This window comes from Silurus aristotelis, assembly GCF_946808225.1.
Source record: "Silurus aristotelis genome assembly, chromosome: 14".
Lineage (NCBI taxonomy): Eukaryota > Metazoa > Chordata > Actinopteri > Siluriformes > Siluridae > Silurus > Silurus aristotelis.
In genome coordinates, this window is record NC_139587.1 from 13,222,473 (window position 1) to 13,234,615 (window position 12,143).

A 12,143-nucleotide genomic window follows, 5' to 3' on the forward strand; every position below is an offset into this window, starting at 1 on the left:
ATGGGCTCAGGAATACTTCCAGAAAACATTGTCGGTGAACACAATCCACTGTGCCATTCGCCGTTGCCGGCTAAAACTCTATAGGTCTAAAAAGAAGCCATATCTAAACATGATCCAGAAGTGCAGGCATTTTCTCTGGGCCAAGGCTCATTTAAAATGGACTATGGCTAAGTGGAAAACTATTCTGTGGTCAGACGAATCAAAATTTGAAGTTCTTTTTGGAAAACTGGGACACCATGTCATCCGGACTAAAGAGGACAAGGACATCCAAAGTTGTTATCAGTGCTCAGTTCAGAAGCCTGCATCTCTGAGGGTATGGGGTTGCATGAGTGCGTGTGGCATGGGGAGCTTACACATCTGGAAAGGCACCATCAATGCTGAAAGGTATATCTAAGTTGTTGAACAACATATGCTCTTATCCAGACGTCGTCTCTTTCAGGGAATACCTTGCATTTTCCAACATGACAATGCCAGAACACATACTGCATCAATTACAACATCATGGCTGCGTAGAAGAAGGATCCGGGTACTGAAATGGCCAGCCTGCAGTCCGGATCTTTTACCCATAGAAAACATTTGGCGCATCATAAAGAGGAACATGCGACAAAGAAGACCTAAGACAGCTGAACAACTAGAAGCCTGTATTAGACAAGAATGGGACAATATTCCTATTCCTAAACTTGAGCAACTTGTTCAGGATCTATGGTGTCATTAATGCTCAGAAATACAGGCAAATACTTATTAATTATGCAGTACCATCAAGCATAAACATAGAGCCAGTGACATTAATAACTCTCTTCAGTGTAGAAAAGCACAATGAGTCCTGGAAGTGATAGTCTTGCCCCCACAGGACACTGATCTAAAACATCATTGAGTCTGGTATTACATGGCTGGTATTACATGAAAAGACAGAAGGAAAAAACTGTGTACAAGTGTAGCTAGAAAAATGGATTTAGCTGTTTTGCAGGCAAAAGGGGGTCACACCAAATATTGATCTGATTTGGATTTCTCTTATGTTCACTTCTATTTTTTAAATCATTCTTATTGGGCTTATTGATAGATACAGTAGGTGGAATAAAAGGATTAACCAAGATTACAGCTAATTAAAAAATTTGAATCAGTGGGAAATGGTGTCCATACTGTTGTACACTTTGTGTTTGCATGTGTGTTTGTGTGATACTACCTGGTGGAAATCATGCTGGTGCTGCACAGCCCCCACATCACCCCCTATAGGCAGCTGTTCTGATAGCTCCTCATCTTTAGCTGTCAGCCATTCGATGATTTCCTGAAGTGACAGCTGCAGTTTCCCACTGTTGTCTGAAAAGGCCTCCAGACGCACCCTGGCAGCAACATATACATATTCACCTTTTAGGCCTTGACCCAATATATAAAACAACACAAGTTTAATAGCTATCAGACTATATAAGTAAAATTAATACATATATTGTATACTAATGTAATGAGATACGTTATGACTTTGGATTTTAAACTTTTTCATCAATATGGAAGATAACACCTTTAAAATGGCACAAAATATTGCATAAATAAAACATACAGTCCACCGGCAATAGATGGGGTTGTCGCTGTTATAGCTCCATCAGTGTGACAGCTGAGTTGAGAGAATGAACAAAATAGGAGAAGAGGGTAGAAGGGTTGTCCCACTTTGTGTTTTATGGTATCCTAACATGGGTTCACCACTAGTAACTAGATTATGGCCACATTGCATGATATAATTTGCAATGCCTCACATGGCACAGTAAAACAACAGAGCTGGTTCATTATACACTGTTTTAACACTCTCTTTAACACTAACATATTTTAAGTATTAAATTCATTATCCCTAAGCAAATTTCCACATTTATACAAATAGCCATGCATTTTAATTATTTTCTAAACTAAGTCCTCATTCTCACTTCAAATGTGTCTTTGAATAAACATTGGAATTGTCTGCAGTGCTTTGGACAGAAGGAGCTGCATGTATGTAGGCAGTGTTGGGCAAATATTGATCAAAATGTATTTTAAAAGAAAATACCAAATACATCAACTTGATGTGTATCAAAATAAACTACAAAATACAGCAGCCATGTTTTAAAATAAACTATTGTATTTTCGTATTTTTAAAATTGAAAGCATGAAATTTCTTTGCAAACCTTTCATCAATTGGCCTATTTGATCTATTCTTTACTATTACTTTAACTGTTTATTAAGTAAACAATGTTTAATAGCAACATCTTTACTGACATGCAACCAGCTAGCAGATAAAAAATTCACATACATTTCCCTGTAATCTAAAAACCAGATTAAGGTCAGTTTTAAAGTACAGTTTAATGTTTAACAGTTTGCAAATGACTAAATTACACATTTGTATCCTAATTTAGTTACTTGGTGTTTGTTAAAGAAGGACTACTTTGCATCAGCAACACTGACTCATTGAGGAAGAAAGTAATTCATAAGACTGATGGAACCTGTATTTATAGCAACTGGTTTCTAACTATTTAATCATTTGATTGTTAATCATAGTTTTAGTATTTTAAAACTACAAAACACTAAAATATTTTGTTATAAAATATAAAGCCATTTTCATCAACTCTATCAAATACAAATTTTATATTTGAAATACATATTTAAAACATGTAAATCATAAAAATCATCTCATAAATCATAAATACTGCCCATCCCTGCATGTAGGAATGAAAGTCTGTAGATTAATAGAGGATGGTAGTTTTTAGAGTAGTTTCAGGCCTTAATTACATGGCTGAAATGTTGTGCTCAATCGAGGGTTAGCAATACTCTACTTATATTTCAAGGATGTGTAGAATGCAAAAAGAAAGAAAACAAAAAGCTGGAGTTATTCAACTGTGTAGGTGGCATTGTACATGATTAATGTACATAATTCTGATAAAACGGAGATTTTGCTCATCGGCCCAAAAAATAGTACACAGAAGCTCCAGCATCTCAGCCTGCATTTAGACGGTTGTTCTGTAACTACTAGTTCAATGGTAAAAGACCTGGGAGTTATTTTAGACAGCAACTTATCTTTCAAAAATCACATCAATCAAGTTACAAAAACAGCCTTCTTTCACCTTAGAAATATTTCTAAGCTAAGAAATATGTTATTTATATCTGATGCAGAGAAGCTCGTCCATGCGTTTATGACCTCTAGAATAGACTACTGTAATGCATTACTAGGTGGATGTCCTGCATCATTAATAAACAAGCTTCAGTTAGTTCAGAATGCCGCAGCAAGAGTTCTTACTAGGTCAAGAAAACACGATCATATAACCCCAATCTTATCGTCCCTACATTGGCTTCCTATTAACTTTCAAATAGACTACAAACTACTGCTACTCACTTATAAAGCACTAAATGGTTTGGCTCCCATGTATCTATCCAGTCTCTTAACACGCTACAATCCGTCACGCTCCCTGAGATCTCAAAACTCTGGGCTTCTAGTAGTTCCTAGAATAGCAAAGTCCACTAAAGGCGGTAGAGCATTTTCACATTTAGCTCCTAAACTCTGGAATAGTCTTCCTGACAGTGTTCGGGGTTCAGATACACTCTCCCAGTTTAAGTGCAGATTAAAAACATATCTATTTAGCAAAGCCTACACATAACACACATCACATCACAACCTTGTGCTCCAGAACATCTGATCACATGCACATTATCAACTTGTGCTGTTAATATCATGAACAGCAGCTACGCTAATTCCTCTCCACTGCTTCTCTTTCTCTCCCCATCCCGAGGCATCCTGAGGTTTGGCCAGCTCCAGTCACGTCCCACCTCGTGAAGATTATGGACCTATGGATGATCATGGAGAAGTAGATGCCGAGTGTTTAAAGGCCCTGGCATGGAAAAGCTGATGCTGGATCTATGATGATCACAAATTGTTCTGTATTGTTGAAAGATTTATGACCAAACTTTTGATGTCACCCATATGAGGATGGGTTCCCCTTTGAGTCTGGTTCCTCTCAAGGTTTCTTCCTCATATCATCTAAGGGAGTTTTTCCTTGCCACTGTCGCCACGGCTGCTCATCAGGGACAAACGCACACCATTCACCTTCACTGTTGTTTTCTGTAAAGCTGCTTTGAGACAATGTCTGTTGTGAAAAGCGCTATACAAATAAACTTGACTTGACTTGACTTGACATAATAAATAGTGTGAGGAACATGTCAGTGAATTGCTCATAAACAATACCAATTGAGATTGGAATTGGAAAGTCATATTTATTGTCTATGCTGATGCATCACCTCTTAGAGTATTATTTGTAATTGCGGATAAAGCAGGCACATTCTGACCACATTCTGGTAGGTAGATTATTTTCAGGGTGTACATAGAGAAAATAATTTAACTGTTAACTAGCTAATTATAACAATTGAGTGGCATGAACAAACAGTAACATCCAAGGCTAGACAAAAGGGTAATCTGAAAACAGGCAGTGATCAGGGCAGGCAGCAAACAATCAAAAAAAAAAGAGGTCAATTGTCCAAGGTCAAAAGGGTGTTACAGCACACAAAATACAGGGTTTGGTTCAATTTTGGTACAGTTCGAAGGAAGAAATTATTTATAAAAGTATGTATTGTTTTTATTAAAGGAGTTTTTTATTATTATACATTAACAGTTTAAATGTTTAAAACAATCGTGTGTGCGTGTGTTTTACATTTATTTAATAGTAATTTATTATTAAATAATTAAAAATAAAAAAATTATAAATTAATAAATATATAATATACTCTACTTAACTGTTGAACTCTACTTAACTCTACTTATTTCATCATACTTTAACAAATGTCTTTATTCCATTAATCTTTCACTCATTCACACCCTCAATATGCAGAATTGTCAGGTTTTTCTCCTTTTAGGAGAAATTATTGACGCTAGAAATAAAATGCAAAAGAATCCACAAGTGGCACTTTATGCATGCACGAAACAATGCACTACAAATCATAGAGTGCATTTGGAAAGTATTTAGAGCGCTTTACTTTTTCCACATTTTATGTTACAGTCTTATTCCAAATGGATTAAATTAATTATTTTCCTCAAAATTCTACAAACAATACCACATAATGACAACGTGAAGGAAGTTTGTTTGAAATCTTTGCAATTAAAAAAAAATACAAAACGAAAAAAAATCACATGTACATAAGTATTCACAGCCTTTGCCATGACACTTAAAATTGAGCTCAGGTGCATCCTATTTTAACTGATCATCCTTGAGATGTTTTTACAACTTGATTGGAATCCACCTGTGGTTAATTCAGTTGATTAAACATGATTTGAAAAACCACACAAGTCTATATAATGTCCCACAGTTAATATTGCCTTTCAGAGCACAAACCAAGCCATGAAGTCCAAGGAATTGTCTGTAGACCTCCAAGACAGGATTCTATCAATGCATCGATCTGGGGAAGGGTACAGAAAAATTTCTGCAAATTTTAAAGGTCCCAATGAGCACAGTGGCCTCCATCATTCGTAAATGGAAGAAGTTTGGAACCACTAGGACTCTTCCTAGAGCGAGCCGACTGGCCAAACTGAGCGAACGAGGGTGAAGACCCTTCAAGTCAAGGAGATTACCAAAAACTCAATGGTTACTTTGAAAAAGCTCCAGCATTCGTGGAGAGAGGAGAAGCTTCCAGAAGAACAACCATCTCTTCAGCACTCCACCAAGCAGGCCTGTATGGTAGAGTGGCCAGACGAAAGTCACTCCTCAGTAAAAGGCACATGACAGCCCGCCTGGCATTTGCAAAAAGGCACCTGAAGGACTCTCAGGCCATGAGAAAAAAAAATTCTCTGGTCTAATAAAACAAAGAATGAACTTTTTTTATGCCTAAATGCCATTTTTAAAGTGGCAAGAACTTGGAGACTAGTCAGGATCAAGGAAAAGATGAATGCAGCAATGTACAGAGACATCCTCCAGAGCGCTCTGGCCTTAGATGGGGGCGACAGTTCATCTTTCAACAGGACAAGGACCCCAATGATAACTAAGGAGTGGCTACGGGACAAATCTGTGCATTGTCCTTGAGTGGCCCAGCCAAGTCATTACAGAAAACACAGGGCTAAGGACTAGAAATATATTTATGCATACTTAAATAATTGTGTAAGTAGCAACTAACACGCCAAAGCTGTTTCCCATGCAGTGTTTTATTTGGGACGACTTGGTATAATGTTAATTTAACATTTATGGTCACAATTAGCATATTGTTTAGCTGTGCATTTACTAAATGAGCACTGTGCTACGTCCGAACTGACCCCACTGTATTTTTTTGTATAATCAATTTCTATTCTGTTCTTAAGTGTCTTAATTCATTTTAAATAAAAATGTAAACTATTTTTTAATTCCTTGTTTTGCTTTGTCATTGAACCTGAAAAAAACTTTTAAAATAACCATAATGACGCAGTCTCCATGCTACAATAATAATGATAAAAGCAAAGTTTTTCACTGTGGGGACACCGTGTCTTTATAAGTACAATTTGATTGCAGATGATACGGTCATTTATTGTTGTGCAGCTACCATTAGGAAGGCGTATGAATGCTTGCAAACTGCTTTTGATAGAGTGCAAGCAGCTTTATCATTTAAAGCTTGTGCTTAATGCAGAGAAGACCAAAGTAATGGTATTTTTAAACTCAAGGAAAAAAGAGTTAGACCTGAATATTGTTACTGACCAGGGTAAAACAATCGAGGTAGTTTCAACCTTTAAATATTTAGGATTTTTAATTGATAAGCACCTTTCTTTTGAGCTTCATATACAGAATCTAGTAAAAAAGTTGAAATTGAAGCTAGGTTTTTTCTTTAGGAACAAATCTTGTTTTACTTTTTCTGCTAGAAAAAGGCTAGTTGATGCCACATTTCTCTCTATTATTGATTATGGTGATCTGTTGTATATGAATGCCCCATCAAAGTGTCTTCAGATGTTGGATGCTGTGTTTCATGGAGCTTTAAGGTTTATTTCAAATTGCAGACCTCTCACGCATCATTGTACACTTTACTCCAAAGTGAATTTGCCCTCTCTGTCAAATCGCCGGCTTACTCACCTTTATATTTTTATATATAAGGGTATTATAGGCAGGTTGCCAGGCTACATATCTGAATTTCTTTCTTTTGTACAGAGTACTTATGGTTTACGGTCCCAGAAAATTCTCTCATTAAATGTTCCTCAAGCTAGGACAGAGTTGTTCAAAAAGGCTTTTATTTTTTGCACCTTCAACTTGGAATGACCTACAGAAATCACTAAAGCTACAGTGTCTAATTTCCTTAAATGATTTTAAACATTATGTTAAATCTATAGAACATGAGTCTATCCACACGTGCAAATGTTTTAATTAATGGCACTTCTATTTAAATTAAAATGCACTTGAGTTGTCTTGCGTTTTTGTTTGTTTTGTGATTGTGTGATTTAATTTTGTTCTGCTATTTTGGCCAGGTCTCTCTTGAAAAAGAGAATCTATATCTCAATGAGACTAACCTGGTTAAATAAAGGTTAAATAAATAACAATAAAAAAAATTTGACTGTATTATTTGTGTCCCCTTCAAAAATTGATCATGAGAAATTTTATATTTATTGTCCCCCCCCCACTGTTAAATTAAATTTACGCCCATGGTCATCGAGGAACTTGATGTGATTCGAGCTGTGCATTGCTATACAGTCGTAAGTCAGCAGAGTGAATAGCAGTGAACTGAGCACACAGCCCCGAGGTGACCCAGTGCTCAGTGTGGTGGTGCTGGAGATGCTGTTTCCAATTCGGACTGACTGATGTCTCCCAGTCAGGAAGTCCAGGATCCAGTTACAGAGGGAGGTGTTCAGGCCTAGTAGGCTTAACTTCTCAATCAGGTGCTGAGGCTGGTGCTGAGGCTGAGATAATTGTGTTAAAAGCTGAACTGAAGTCTATGAACAGCATTCCTACATATGAGTCCTTGTTGTCCAGGTGGGTGAGGGCCAGATGAAGGTTCCGTGGAGATGGAATCGTCTGTGGAGCAGATTGGACGATACGCGAACTGCATGGGGTCCAGTGAGGGTGGTAGCTGGGTCTTGATGTGCCTCATGACGAGCCTCTCGAAGCACTTCATCATGATGGGTGTGAGCATGACAGGATGATAGTCATTGATGCAGGAGACAGTAGACTTCTTCGGCACGGGAACGATGGTCGTCATCTTGAGGCACATAGGAACAATGGCCCTGCTAAGGAAGATGTTGAAGATTTCGGTGAGGACATCCGCTAGCTGTTCTGCACATTCCCTGAGCACTCTGTCAAGAATGTTGTCCGGTCCAGCAGACTTTCGTGGGTTAATTCTGCATAGAGTTTTCCTCAATTCAACTGTGGTTAGACAGAGCACCTGGTTAGACAGAGCACCTTGAACCACCATGTTGTTCTGTACCTTGAACCGGGTGTAGAATTCGTTCAGCACAGCTGGGAGGGAGGCGTCACTGTCACAAGCAAGTGATGTTGTCTTGTAGTTCGCGACGCCTGTATGCCCTGGTGTCTCTGCTGTCCTGAAAGTGGCCATGGATTCTCTTGGTGTGTGCGCTCTTCGCCTCTCTGATGGCACGGGACAATTTGGCCCTCTCTGTCTTTAAGGCTGTTCTTGGAGCACTCCGAGGTCATGTAATTTCTGCCACAGATCATCATTTATTTTGTTGTTGGTATTGTTTCTGAGTTCCTGGAGTGTTCCCCAGAGGTACACAAGGATACAAGTTGCTCCAATGTCTATATGTTGCGTAAGGCGGGCTACAAAGTGAAAGTGAAGCGCTGTGAATACTTTCCAGATGCACTGTATATCGGCACTCTACAAATCTTTTTTCCAGTATGGAGTGAATAGCCACAGTGAGGAGGTGCTAACTCTAGTTTCTTTTTTACACCTCTTGCATTGTTGTGTATATTTTCAAGTTTATTAATAATAATAATGAAAAATGGTAACACTACACATTACTGCGAGGCGGAGACTAAACACATCTGCGGTCTGTCACTTAATATGCTCCTGAGGGTACTGAGATTCTAACTAGGTTATTGAAATTACGCCACAACAGTGGTGGGCCATCAGGGCCAGCAAGGCCTTCTCTGCTGGCCTAAACACTATCAGAAGCACTGACCTACCTTTACAACCTAAATTCTAATATTTGTTCCATGAATTTTTATTAATTTATTCCCAACAGTTTATTCTCTTAATTTATAGTGTTTCTCTTGGCTGCACTGCTTCCAGTATGTGTATGTGGACGTTAGATTTTTTGTCCAATGAGATTTCAGCGTCTATGTGCTGCCATGTCAATCCAATCTGCCCAGGGCCTTCAGAATCAGTAGTGCTGGCCCATGTACCTTAAACTGTATTAGCAATTAACCAATCTGATTTCAAATTTAGCTGGCCCAGAATAGCGTCAGTGTTTTTTCGTCCTCTGATTGGTTGGTCAAATGTAAACTGTTACAGCCAAGGTTGACTAGCAAAACACATCTTTAGGGATCTGCACACATTAATACATCTGAGTTAGACTTTTTTTAATTTTTTTTTTTTATCCCCCACTATGGCTGACGGAGGAAGAGAAATTTATTTGGTCTCGAACATACTTAAAAATATATATTTTTAAGGTGGACTTTTTCCAGAAAAGCTGGACATCGTAAGGAGAGGTCAGCCAACCCCGAAGCTAGCTAGCTTGTCTCATCCCGGGAAAGGGTTTGCCACTTCCAGACCAGTGTATATGAGTGGTTCCACTGGCTTACAGCCTCTGAGGAGTGGTGCAAATTATGTGAGTATGCATTATGAGTATGCGTCTTTGGTGAATAGTGTGGAATTTATTTTAATTGTTTATGTTTTTGTCATGTTATTAGAGAAATATTTATTCTAAACTACACCAGTTAATGTACTTGGCACAGTTGTGTTTGTAGTTTAGAGGTTTTTGGCCAGTGTATTTGGCACACAGTGCTTTCTGAAAGTATTCAAACCCCACGACTTTTTTTTATTTTGTTATGTTGCAGCCTGAAAATTTTTAATTAAAAAATAAAACCTTCAATATCACATTAATATGTATTCAGAAAATATTCAAAATTAGCTCAGGTGCCTCCCTCTTGTTAGTTTCTGAGATGTTACTACACCTTGATTGAAGTCTACCTATGGAACAGTTTATTTATTGGACATGATTTGGATGTGCACACTCCTCTCTTTGGAAGACCTCATGGCTGACAATTCATACCTGAGCAAAAAAAACAAGCCATAAGGTAAAACAAATTGCCTGCAAAGCTGTTATTTAATTTCCCAAGAGCACAGTGACCTCAATAATTTTTAATTGGAAGCAGTGTGGCACAACCAGGACTCTTCCAAAAGCTGGTCACCTGGCCAAACTGAGCAATCAGGGACAAGGGCCTTAGTAAGAGATTTGACCAAGAACCCGATTGTGACTTTGACTGCGCTTCATAGATCTTGTGTGTTGGTGGGACAAATTTCCAGAAGGACAACCATAAATGCAGCCCTCCACAGATCTGGGCTTTATGGCAAAGTGGCTAGATGGAAGGACTCTAATACTTTGTGGAACAAGAATTTCTGGTCTGATGACATCAAGATTGAACTGTTTGGACTGTCTGGATTTTACGCATCATATCTGCACAAAACCATCTCACCAGTGAAGCATGATGATTGCAGCGTCATGCTGTGGAGGTGTTTCTTTTGCAGCAGGGACTGAGGAACTGGTCAGGGTTGAGGAAAAGCTGAATGGTGCAAAGTATAGAGTTTACAGTATAAAGAGAATTACAGATAGAATAAAACCTGTTTTCAAAGCACTCAGGACCTCAGTCTGGGCTGAAGGTTCACCCCCTTACATCAGTGGTCCCCAAACCCCGGGCCGCGGACCGTCACTGATCCGTGGGTCAATTGGTACTGGGCCGCACAAAAAGTATACATAACTTACATTATTTGCGTTTTATTTATTGTCTGATTCTGAATGATGTTTTATTTTGGAAAATTAACGGATTTTCTCCGCCACTGTCAGTGTTCCACCTGCCACGATCTCCTCGGTGGCTGTCATGTTGCCGCTTCTCTGCCGCTCCCAGCTTTAATCACAAACACTTGGTCCTCGTTACGAATTAGCCTTTATAAATGCCAGTTCCAGAGTCACAGGCTGTCGGTTCTTAAAGGTCATGCTACGGATCTCGTGGATCTCCGACTGCCAGCTTTTCCCACTGGTCCCTCCGTGGACTATCACCGCTCCATGGATCATCTCCGCTCTGCTCCGTGGATCTTCTCCGTTTCGTCGATCAACTTCGTTCCATGGATCCTCTCCGTTCCATGGATTATCTCCTTCCGTGGACTATCTCTGTTCCGTGGATTATCTCTGCTCTGCTCCGTGGATTATCCCTGCATTAAGGAACCAAACCCGCATGACGGTTCATAACTCTCTAGAACATTCTGATAGAGTTACTCCCGCTTCCGGCTCGTGGTCCGTGCCCTGACAGCCAAATCTGTCTATGACTCTCTCTTGATTCATGTCATGATGCCTCGGTCACATGTCTTACCTCCATCCGCTACCTTCTTAAAGGGGCTGCTCAGGCTGCTAACACATAATATATTACCGCAAAATTCAAACCCCCAAGCTAGCAAAATGAACAAAAAAAACAACACAGTGGATTCACGTTTATTATTATATTTAGAAAATATGATTTTATTTTGTTGTTTTTATCCGCCACAACTTAAAGGCCGGTCAGTGAAAATATTATCTGACATTAATCCGGTCCATGGCGCAAAAAAGGTTGGGGACCACTGTCCTACATGACAACGACCCTTAGCACAAAGCCAAGACAACACAGGGGTGGCTTAGGGACAAATCTGTGAATGTCCTAGAGTGGCCGAACCAGAGCCCTGACTTGAACCTTATTGATAAATGCAGTTTATTATTGTTAATATTCGTGAACACAAACAGTTTACATTTTATTTATTGTTATATAAAATGCCTATATATATATATATATATATATATATATATATATATATATATATATATATATATATATATATATATATATATATATATATATATACACATACACATACACACACACACACACACACACACACACACACACACACATATATGTGTGTATATATGTATATATATGTAATATATATACATATATACATATACAGTGGTACCCCGCTTATCGACC

At 38.6% G+C, this 12,143-nt stretch overlaps 1 protein-coding gene across 1 annotated transcript in view; it reads right to left on the reverse strand.

Annotated features, from left to right (window-relative positions):
• drp2 (dystrophin related protein 2) overlaps positions 1–12,143 on the reverse strand; it is a 104,515-nt gene that overhangs the window by 66,233 nt on the left and 26,139 nt on the right. The window contains exon 3 of the mRNA XM_083560266.1: positions 1,184–1,340. Coding sequence (XP_083416392.1) covers positions 1,184–1,340 — 157 coding nt within the window. The remainder of the gene's footprint in view (positions 1–1,183; positions 1,341–12,143) is intronic.